General features: G+C 37.0%; 1 protein-coding gene across 1 annotated transcript in view; it reads right to left on the bottom strand.

Moving 5' to 3' along the window:
• Positions 1-259: 259 nt before the first annotated feature.
• CYB5B (cytochrome b5 type B) overlaps positions 260-12254 on the bottom strand; it is a 28342-nt gene continuing 16347 nt past the window's right edge. Inside the window, exons 4-5 of the mRNA XM_084861172.1 lie at positions 6165-6193; positions 260-3812 (exon numbers count right to left, since the gene is read on the bottom strand). Coding sequence (XP_084717298.1) covers positions 3719-3812; positions 6165-6193 — 123 coding nt within the window. The 3' untranslated portion in view covers positions 260-3718. The remainder of the gene's footprint in view (positions 3813-6164; positions 6194-12254) is intronic.

Genomic DNA, 12254 nt, shown 5'->3' with positions numbered 1-12254 from the left:
CCTTCCCATCCATCAATACAGCAAGTATTGATTGATCTGTGCCTCCCAAGTATCAAAGGAGCTACTCACTACAAGGAAAGAGCTGCGGCAGGAATCCTGAGCCGCCTGGCACGGAACACAGCACAGCACAGAACGGGGGGCTTTCAAGCTTCTCAGATTCTTTTCCTCTAGAACACCTGAAGATCGCAAAGCCAACACTTCTACTCTCTAAAAAGAGTTGTGTGCGCGTGTTTTTTTAAATAACCGGAGTCGGGGCAAGAAAAGGCAAACAGTATCTTTATTGTGTGTAGTTCTAACAAACATTCACTGTGCGCACATTCCAGCAGAGAGAGACAAAGATCTTTGTTCAAAATATGTTGAAATAAAATAGGTAAACAAACTCCATTACTGAATACACAGAAGGAATGTTCAATAGTACTCGTTCACAGTCCAGGGTGAAGTAAAAAGGAAGTCAAATAATCGAAACAATGTTTTGTTAAAACAGCAAACGTCCACGGAGAGATGCAGACCCGAGCAGCTCCTGAAACTCAGGAGTGAAAGGCTAGATGGAGGGTGGGTGACTTCAATAAACTTCCTTCTGGGATCACCCCAAATTCCAAACCGGGCTCTTTCAGAGCACAACAGCCCAATGTGACCAAACTCCCCATTACTTTTGTGATATTTGGCAACCGAGTGAGGTGGTTTAAAAGGAATCAATTTCTCGCTGAGACATGTCTGGACCCATTTCTCTTGGGGGAGGAAGTAATAAACATTAACATTCTGCATTTTAATCTCCTACAATGGAATTTAACCAGATAGCTATCACTTGAGGTTTGAAGCACGAGATACCAGGGGTAATGTTAGAGCTGGCCCGTACACAGCATTTCTCATTGCTCCCCATCAGGACTGATGGACTATAAACTCAACCATGCTCTTCTTTCACAACATATGCATTTAGGACTGCCCGGAGAACTTTACAGATTCAAATTATAGGTTCTAATGGATTTTTGTTTCTGCTTAAGTACTCAAGAATTAAAACACAGTATTTCTTGTCTTTACAAATGTAGGTTACGTGGAAACCAAAATTCTTAAGAGTCAGGGGCCAGGAAATTCTGGAGACCTGGGACATCCCTATTTTGGTGGCACCATTTTTCCCTCATCTGCTTTTTGTGATCCCCAGCCATTAAGTGCACAGTATGGTACGCAGCCGCACAACCAAACACCCGAGACCAGTTCCAGGGGGCACGGCCAGCCAGCAGGGGCAGGCCCCACCTCTCCAGAGGGGTTTTCACGAACCGAACCACCAATGTTGAGACTGTCTCGAGAATTCGAGTCTACCTTTTAAAACAAGTCCTTTTGAATGGATCTGGCTAACGCACTGTGTTACTTTATTGTTTAGAAAAACCTCTGCAAACTCTCACACAAATTCTACCTTTCTCCTTGGCTGTTTATGTGGGCAGAAGAATAGTAAACGGACCCAAAGGTGTGTTTTTATAAATATAAAGTGACATCACATTAGCAGTTCAAAAGCAGTCCTGGTTATCGGATGAATTTCATAGATGGTTAGAGACAAAGTCTGAAAATCTTTTCCTCTGGCTCTGAGTCCAGAAATAAATAGGAAAAGATAACTAATATGAAATAGAAAAACATACACCTTTTGCATTGGTGTTTACCCTAAAAATATTTTTTTTTAATCAATTTTCTTAAGACTACCATTTTTTTAATGTTTCTTATAAGCCAGATGTTTTTCATTCACTCTTGGAGACTGCCAACACACTTTTGATTGATCCAAGTTATCTTCCGGCTTCGTTTTAGCTTGAATGTTCCCTTCCAACTCCTCAATACTCCTTTGTTCTTTACTTCTACCCCAATGGGGCCCCATGCAATCATCCAGCTTACACCAATTACATACCAATTCGTCTTCAAGGCAACCCTGCCTTGCCTTCAAATGAAGGAGCATCAGTAGTTCCAACACTTTTGCTATATAATAAATATTTTTTTCAATAAATTGTCTTGCAGAGGCATCTATAATACATACAAAACATTTCCTAACAATAGAAGCTTGACTATATCATAAAAGATATATAAAAGTCAGCCAGCAATCCCAAGACATTACTCTATAGTGTCATATCCAACTGTGCAAAATTGGGTGATATTATTTTGATGAATTCTGATTCAGTCAATTGCTAAATCACAGGATACAAGACCTGGGTTGAACTTTTTCTTAAATAGTTTGCATGGGCAGACACTATGCTGGGTAGTTTCCTGTCTTGTCAAATCCCTGGCAAGCAGGGAGCAGGAGGTACCACGCTGGGCCCATGGACCTTCTTGAACTGCGCTGCTCCTGCTGCATCTGACAATGGCTCAGCAGCAGACGGGTAATCCTCCGAAGATGGGGAGAAAAATCACCAGCAGCGGCTGGCAGAACACAGTGTGCTGACTCCTCAGGTGTTTCCACAGGGGGAAAATGTAAAGGCAAATATGCCAAAGACATTCTTGAACCAAAGAGAAACAATAACCAAATTCTCAGTAATAACCTACTCTTCATGAAACACTCATCTGAGAAAGAAAAAAAAAAAAAAGCCTACCAGTGTTTAAATTCTCAATGGAAAAACAACAAAACCACAAATGGCAGCCATGGAGGTAAAATGCAGAAGAAATGGAAAACATTCTTTTGTCACCATCTCCCCCTTTTAACTGCCACTTGACTCGTTGTTCATTTCACTGGGCAAACAGAAGATCAAATACCGTACCTTTGATCAATGTGGAGTTTCTTACTTTCATTAAAACAGGAAATAAAAAATTTGCTAATCAATAAACCAAAAAACAGTAAAAATCCCTGGTAAAGCTCTATATAGATCATTACAAATTTATATTTTACCAATAAAAATGGTTGAGGGAAAGGAAAAATAAGAAAGGGGGCTAGAAACTGATGCCAAAGCCAAGTAAAGGATGAAGTCTGGTGCTCCTTCTCAACTCCTGTCCTACAGTAGTGTTTTTCGATATTTTTCAGAGGGAAGATTGCTATGAATTTGCCCTATCACTCCAATCCATCTCGTTTCCCTGTTTCTCTCCACTCCGAGTAATGAAAGGGAAGAAAGCATAACTCTGTTCAGCACCAGGTAGGGGACAAGGTGGTCGAAAGAGCTACCTGCTGCCCTCGGGAGGGAAGGAGGGGGATGATCACGTGGCTCTTTTTAGTTTTAACAAATATAAACAAGGACCGGGGTCCTTTGGCAGCTGTGTCTTAAGTTATAAATGCACAACTTACTTCAGGAATTAAATCCCTTTTGACAAACAATGAAATGAAGTCAAATTTTAAAATAACAATATTTACTTAAAAAGAAAAATGGAAAAAGAAAAACTTCAAAAGTAGAGTAAACCGCTGTGTTAAGAATATCTAATGTGCAAAGTACTGGAAAGCAGACATTTTTATCCAAGGGCAGTGTGGTGAGGGCACATGGACGGCAGTTATTAACAGAAAACTCTGAAATGGAAAGATGCTCGTGAAAACCAGTGAGGACAGGACACCGAACAGTGCGCAGGTGCTCCGGGAGTAAGGCTCTGAGGAAGAAGGACAGTCCCCAGCTCGGAGGTGGGTGCGCAGCCAACCGTCTAGGCTCCGGGGGGGAGAATGCAACTGGGAGGATTTCAGCACAGGGCACCGCTGCAGCCTCCAGGTGAGTCTCTAGCTTCCGCTCCCAAGTGGATCTGCTTTCCAGACTTCGGCAAGGCCTCCTCAGGAGGATTTGCTGTCGGACGGGTAGTAGTAACGGTACAGAAAACCTAAGAGAATGGCGCCTATGATGGGGAGAATCCAGTAAGACCAGCAACTACAAGTTGGGGGGAAAAACAACAACGTCATAAACATTTTATACCAAACATTCACCATCTTTCAACATTCACATTTTAATATTTAGATGAGTACGTAAAAGAGTTCTGATTTACTGGGGGAATTTTAACTGCTTTTATCACACAGTAGTAGGAGAAGAACAAATGTGTGGGTTCTGTTTTGACAGTCACATAATGGCTCTTTTGGGTTACGAGATTATGGTTGTTTAAATTTTTCTTCTTTGGGCTTTGCTTTTCATATATTCTACATTTAACACTTTAAAACAGAAGGAAAAAAAGCCACCATTTTATATGTATGTAATTATAAATTTAGAAGCATTAACTTCTAATACAACTACTGGCAATATCTGCCTTACATGTAAATTTAATCCTCACAATGCTATGAAATAGGTTCTACTATTAGTCTCATTTTTACATAGGAAATACAAGTTTTGCACCCAAAATCACAAAGTGAAATTAGTAAATTAGAACCACCAGTCTGATTCCAAACACAACCTCTTAATTTCTAGTTAAGTTTGGGGACACACACACACACACACATACACTCCCTCTCTCTTTCTCTCTCTCTCTGGACACTAATAATTACAAAACACACACGCACACACACTGAACATGTTACTAGTTCTAATAAAGTCATATAAGAGATTTTCCTTAGGAGTTTCAGAACAGTCATCATTCTCCTTAAAATAATTATTCTTCTCTAGAGCTTATTAGCACTGCTGGTTTAAAGGTGCAATTCCATGACCCAAATGACCTGGCTACCTGTCTACTTAAGACATATACAGTTTTGGAATTAAAGATTTTGAAGCCAATAAAAACAGCTTAGATTCAATAATAAAAAGTATTATCTTTGCCTAAACATGCCTAGCACTTTGTACATTTAAGTATGGCAAAACTGCTCTGAACAAGATTAGCATATCAACCAGGGACCTTTGTCTTTAAAAAATATTTTTTTTAAGCAAGGATTGTTGAGAAAACAATGAAGAGAAATTTGTTAGTACAAAAGACCAAGTGATAACCACTGTATGAATATACCAGAATGAATTAATTCATTTTATTAATGGTTATTTTCATTATTTCCTATATTTTAAGGTCTTGAATAATGCAGTGAACATTCCTGGTATACTTTGCTCTTAAATACATCCCTAGAAATGGCATTGGTGGGTCAATAGTTATTCATAGTTAAATTTAATATAATAGATAATGCCAAACTATTTTCCAAAGTGATTGTGCCCATTTATATTCTGCTAAGAAGAGCCTAAGAATCTTTTTGATCTACTTCCTGAACAATTCCTTTGATTTCTAAAATTTTAAATGTTTGCCCATCTGGTAAGTATGAAATACACCCAATGGTTTTAATTTGCACCTCTCTGATGATAAATAAAATTAAATCTTTCTTTCATGTGCTTATATTTGTGTTTCTTCTTAAGGTTCTTAAGTTGTTTTTCCCTCATATTCTAAGTTACTTTTTAATTGATTTATAGAAATTCTTTATGTATTCTGCATAATAATTCTTAGTTTCATCTGTAGCATAAGTCTACTGAAAGTTTATGGCCTTCAAATTCTTTGTTAAGCTTAAGTCATTAATATTAAGGAAGCTAAATTTACTGTTTCCTTCAAGTTAGCACTTTTCTAACACTCTGTCCATCACCTCACATAAAAAAGACATGACACTTTGGGGGAAGGGGGAGCACATTTTCTCTCTCTTTTTCTCTGAAATGCTCTAAATGCGACCTAAGAAAGGTGAAACGGGGAGCTATGTAATCTCCATAAAGGTTTTTATTGTACAAGTCCAGGATTCCGCAGTCATCTCTAGTAGAAATATTTAAAGAATGGTAAACTTATACCTTTCAGAGCTGTATTACTGATATTAGTGCAAAGTAAGCAAGCTTTTGAGAAAACCCAAATTTCTAAATATGACCGCAATACATAATTTTTTCTTCTGTAGAATGTAATAATAGTACCTATTTACAGTGATTGTGAGGATTAAGTGACATTAAGTTTTAGGTGGAAGTTGCACAGCTGAGCTGAGCTGCAGGGACTGGGCTTGACTCAATAGTTACTTGTGCACACATATAGCCTCTTACTGAGTGTGATTCCAACTTGATCTAAAAATTACTCAAGGCTTCTTTTGAGATTACTCAAAATGATTAAAACTGTAAAAATTAATTTTGCTAATGCTAAGGAACTTCTGAATGTGCAATAATTTTGGCCAAAAGAAGAATTAACTGTCCAACAGTATTCTTAGGTTACGTCATACAGGTAGATTTATGGAAGAACCTCTTGCCAGACATTATATTGAGCAGAATGAAGTGCATTAAAGGGATACTAACCTTCCGCATGTGTCATTTTTTGAAGGGTCCTGAAGAATATTCATATTTAAAAATGACAAAACAAAAAGAATGAAGATTAACACAGAATACATAAATCTTCTTGCATAACTATAATATATAAACTCTGTAGCTAATAACAGAACTTCACCTTTCATGCAATTTGATGTCTACAAATCTATATGCAATGGGAGTACTGGGAATTCTATTTCTGATAATATACTGGTATTCCTTAGTGAAGAACCATTAATGAAATAATAAATGACTTAAACATTCTTTAGATGAAAAAAAAAAAATGCTAATGATAAAATTATATTGAAATGGACCAATTTGTAGTCACAGTGATACACCTAGTTTAGTAGGGCTTGCCACTGGCAGTAACTAAGATTAAATATTTTGAAAACATATTTAAAAAATAAAGGCTTGCCTTGTGATATATAGATTAACTGTGAAATGCTCCATAGCATGAAGTTGATTGTTTTGTGGCTTACAGAAACGAACTGGCTTACTCTCTGAAATCATAATAATTATGATTAGAGACCTTAGGGCTTACTTCAGAATAAAAAGGGGAAGAATGAAGTAAATGGAAAGAAAATACTAAAATAACCTTAAGAAAAAAATTTTGACAACAAAAAGAAATGAAGTACACTTCATACTACTAGTACAGCATGGATAAACCTTGAAGACATTATGCTAAGTGAAAAAAAGCCAGATACAAAATACCACATATTATTTAAGTCTCTTTGTATGAAATGTTCAAAATAAACAAATTCAGAGGTGGAGAGCAGATCACTAGTTTCCTAGGGCTCAGGGAAAGAAGAGTTGGAGAAAAATTGAAAATGACTGCTAATGGTTTAGGGTTTCTTTTTGGAATGATGAAAATGTTCCAAAATAGACTGTGATTATGGTTGCACAGCTCTGTGAATTTGCTGAAAACCCTTAAAAACAAAATTCTGGTGAAGTAAATGGGACCTGAATTCTCTATATAATAAAAGCCTACGTGACCATTACAGCAGAACGTCAGTGGGACATCCTCTGGGGGTTCCCGGCTGCGAGAGGGCGCAGGGCTGAGGAAACTCTCCCGCCCGCTGCATGAATTTCGTGCACTGGGTCTCTAGTATCTTAATAAAGCTGTAACTAAATTTTTTTTAATTCAACTTAAATATCAAATGAAGTTATTGATTCTATTAATTAACTACATAGTACAAAAGAACCTCTTACTGCCAGGGGACAATAACCCACCAATATAGGCTACTGTTGCCCAAAATATCATCTTTGCCAATATGTAGAAACACTCCAGGATATGAACACAGAATATTAGCTCTGCTTAACCACCACATCAGACTTCTCCCAGAATTTAAAGAAAATCTACATACTGGCCTAGATACTTTAGAGCAGACCATGAAATGAGTTTTAATTTCATATATCCAAGACACAGTCATGCAAATGAATACATGCCCAAACCTGAAAGAAATTAGCCTACAGGCAAGTAAAACTTCCAATAAAAATTTTTAGATAAACCATATTAATATACTACTACACTTCACTAAGACCCTTATTAAGATGATTCCAGTTATCTGGGTCATATCCATTAGAATAGCACAAATTTGGCTAATTAAAACATGTCACAGATCAATCTTTGAGAAATACAACAAATGTTTTATAGATTTGGAAGGTGGTGGTAGTGATGATGGTGTTTGCACTGGGTTAATTTATAATGTTGCCTTTTAAAACTATTCCACTATAGCAGTCAAGAAATAATTGAATTCCATCAAGAAAATGTCCATGGTTGCCAAAACCGGTTTGGCTCAGTGGATAGAGCATCACGGCCTGCGGACTGAGGGGTCCCAGGTTCGATTCCGGTCAAGGGCATGTACCTGGGTTGCGGGCATATCCCCAGTAGGGGGCGTGCAAGAGGCAGCTGATAGATGACTCTGTCATCGATGTTTCTAACTCTAACTCTCTCCATTCTTCTCTGTGAAAAATCAATAAAATATATATTTTTTTTAAATGTCCATGGTCGCTGAGACCGGTTTGGCTCAATGGATAGAGCGTCGGCTTGGGGACTGAAGGGTCCCGGGTTCGATTCCGGTCAAGGGCATGTATCTTGGTTGCGGGCATATCCCCAGTAGGGGGTGTGCAAGAGGCAGCTGATCGATGACTCTCTCTCATCGATGTTTCTAACTCTCTATCTCTCTCCCTTCCTCTCTTTACAAAATCAATAAAATATATATTTTTTAAAAAAAGAAGAAAAAAAAAATGTCCATGGTCTTTTATGCTTTATCCACATATAAACCAATAATTTATAAAACAAAAATTATATAGTATTTTTTTAAATGGGATGATTTGTAAGGTTTACATGACAGCACTATGGGGTAATAGATGTATTATGATTGTTAATCTGCAACACATTAAAAGCCATATATGTAATTCATATAAATGGATTCTCTAGATTTCAATGCTTTTAGCCTCTTTTATAACCAAAACCTTAGATGTGTGCTAATTAGAGTGAGTCTTAGTGTAGTAAACAAACTGAGAGAAGAGAGAAAGCGAACCAAACCATAATGCTGAAATTATAAGTTTCTAATAAGCAGTAATAAAATTTTAAATGTGTTTTTTAACGAAATATTTCAATCCCTGTTTGAAAATCAATCCATCCTGCAGTGCTGGGTGGTTCAGTTGGTTAGAGTGCTGTCCCTATATGCCAAGGTTGTGGGTTTGCTCTCCAGTCAGAGCATATAATAATTGAGCAATTAATGCATAAATAAGCGGTACAACAAATCCAAGTCTCTCTCTAAAAATCAATCAATAATTTAAAAAATAAAAAAAAAGATCAACCTTTCCCTGGAGTCAAAAAGACCAACTACCCTAACATTGGAGAAAAGAGAAAGAGGCATATTTTCTCTTTAAGATACTGACAGCCAAGTAAATGCCAAGCTACAGTGACTCCACTTTTAATCAACGATAATGAAAGAGTTATTTAAGACACTGCTCTTCGTAGCCAAGTACCTCAGCCAAGTTTGGAAAAGAGACAAAACAAGTTATTTTTAAGTTTACAAAATTAAAAAAAAAAAAAAAAAAAAAAAAAAAAGAAGGTCCTATTAACACAAAACCTTCCCTCACCACCCTTCTGGCTTTCTATACAGTTTCCCAGTTCTCATTTCCACGCTAAAGCTCTGTGCTGAATCTAACGGATGTTTAAGTGAAATTCCTACAGTTTATGACTGACTTTAACTTATCCCTTTGGGTGTTTTGGCTGGTTTTTGTTCTTAGAGCCCGCATTTTCATTGACACGCAAGATCTTTGGAAAAGAGAACAGGACTGCTCTGGATCTGGCATGGAAAGTAGTAATTGCAGTACTATATGATTTTAGTTACAAGAGAACAGATCAAATCCAGAGTTCTAGCCAAAGACTTACTAAGTAATCAATATGCCTGTTTTTTTAATTCTCCAAGGACTTTGGAATACACTTCCAAACAACCAAACTGCTTTAAGTCTACTCGGATTTTAGTTCAAAATAAACAGGAATTAACATGGGAGAAGAACACATGCTTAAAAAATGGTGTTCTGTCACCAGGACATAAACATAGGGAACGATGTGCCAGAATTATGATTATAAAGCATTAAAATATACAAAGGGGGCATTATAAGTGTATCTTTGGCCTAAATAGTTTATATTCAGACTTTCAAGGGTTTAAATAAAAAAGAAATATAAGATGTATAAGAAGTTTGTGTTTTAATTCCTCAATTGGGTGTTTGCTATTCCAAGAGGATTCTAAGCATTTAAAATTAGAAGTGGATTTTAAGCCACAGGACACCTTCAGCAAATTTAATGAGTGCTTGGGTGGTCTGGTAGTTTTTATAGCTTTTTATTTAGAACACGTTGGTATCTATGTGGCCAGTACCTATGAAAAGAAAACCTGGCAACTTTTGGCCTCAGACACTACTGGAGAGGATTTTTCCTCCTTAATACAATGGACTTCACCATGAGCTATCACCATATGAATTTTAGTACTAGGTTCATCTTACAATATAAAAAGTTTAAATACTGAAAGTACATGATTTCAACATTTATAATCCCATCAATGACACAGAAATGTGGTATGGATCTTGAGGACTGCCTTCTCATGAAGGCTCTAATCCTATATAATAAAAGGCTAATATGCAAATCGACAGAATGGCAGAATGACCAGTTGCTCGCTATGACACGCAGTGACCACCAGGGGACAGACACTCAACACGGGAGCTGCTCCCTGGTGGTCAGTGCACTCCCACAGGGCAAGTGCTGCTCAGCCAGAAGCTAGGCTCATAGCGGCGGTGGTGGGGGCCTCTCCCACCTCCGTGGCAGAACTAAGGATGTCCGAATAATGGCTTACGCCTACTGGGAGTGGGCTTAAGGGGGCAGTCAGACATCCCCCGAGGGCTCCTGGGCTGTGAGAGGGCACAGGCCGGGCTGAGCCCATCCTCCCAGTGCACAAATTTCATGCACCGGGCCGCTAGTGCACTAAAATTTCTTTCTGGATGAGAATACTGTTTAACAATTATTGTCTTCAAAGCATATATCACTAGAGTCAGCCCAGTCAAGGAAAAAATATTTCCCTGTTGATAAGGACAAAATTCAAGGATGAAAAACATCCTCTAAAACAGATTTCTACACAACTCTCTCAAGAACCCACTGTGATACAATATATATGACGTTACTGAAAAAAAAAAAATTAAAATTAAAACACTCATAGAATGATTCCTACAGAGACCCAAGAGGGCAAAATTGGTTATAACATTGGAGGGCTGATTTAAAATGAATGTTATCTTACATTGTCTTCTAACTCCTTGTTTTGCAAAACTACATGTCATTTCTAAATAGAAGGCTACAAGAAGACTTTAATCCTTGAGCTCCCTCTGCAAAGGGCATTTTGTCTTTCAAAAGTGATTTTGCTATTACACATTCAATGATTTATTTCAAAAGATTACCGTATTTTCCGGCGTATAAGACGACTTCCGAAACGATGTACGGTATCAATGTACGGTATATTACGGTATGTTCGAAAAATGTCATTCATTAGAAGTTTAATTAAAAAAAGAACTGGTGTTGCCTCGGAAGTGGGGGGTAGTCTTATACAGCGAATATAGGCCTAAACCTATGTTTCAACTGTAAAATTAGGGGGTTGTCTTATACGCCGGAAAATACGGTATGTTACAAAATATTAATGTTAGACAAAAATAGGAACAAAGTAACCTGACACAATTCTTTGGTAAGTGGCAATCCCTACTCATCTACATCTACCTCCCCGTTCTAAACTATAATAGATTAGGCTGTAAGTATGATAGGAATATTCAAGAATTCTTAAAAGGAAAATTTTAGTATAACGTAACCAATAACTACATTACTTAAACAATGTACCCTTTTCTCCCATAAGGAAATAAAATGACTTTTATGTATGGATAATATGTTATGTATGTGTAATAAAAAGCTATGTATAACACAAGTAAGTAGCATCTGGGAGAAAAAAAAATGTATATGCCTTTAAACCCAATGTATAGATTGTTTCTAATATTATGTGAAATTTCCGGGATTTCAAAAGTTAAACAACTTTAAAAATTATTTTTAAAAATCTTTTTTAAAATGTTTAAGTCTTTATGGAGACAATTTTGGTGGTGGTGTGTTTTTTTTGTGTTTTTTTTTTAAACAGCTCAATGCTTGTTACAGCAAATGTCATTTCATTAAAACTTTTGTCTATGAAATAATAAATATCTATTTAAAAGAATGAGGAAGGAAATAAATAAAAAGAAAAAAAGGATGAGGAAGATCTTTATGAACTGATAAGGAACAATCATTAATATAAAAATGATTAAGTAAAAAGAAGCAAGGTGCAGAATGAGATTTTTTTTAAGGAAGGGATAGCTGCTCTATCAATCAAACAATCTATCTACCCATCCATGTATCCATCAACCTATTTATACTTATGTGTGCACAGAATCTCTCTGGAAAAGTAAACAAGAAAATGGTAGCTGCTTACCGCTGGGTAAGGGGAACTAGGAGACTGAGAGTTGGGGACCAGAGGGAATCACTTTGGTCAAGTTATTGGTTCTAGT

Source organism: Pipistrellus hanaki (assembly GCF_964339955.1).
Source record: "Pipistrellus hanaki genome assembly, chromosome: 15".
NCBI lineage: Eukaryota > Metazoa > Chordata > Mammalia > Chiroptera > Vespertilionidae > Pipistrellus > Pipistrellus hanaki.
The sequence above is the reverse complement of the archived record's forward strand: the minus strand, read 5'-3'. Positions and strand labels throughout refer to the sequence as shown.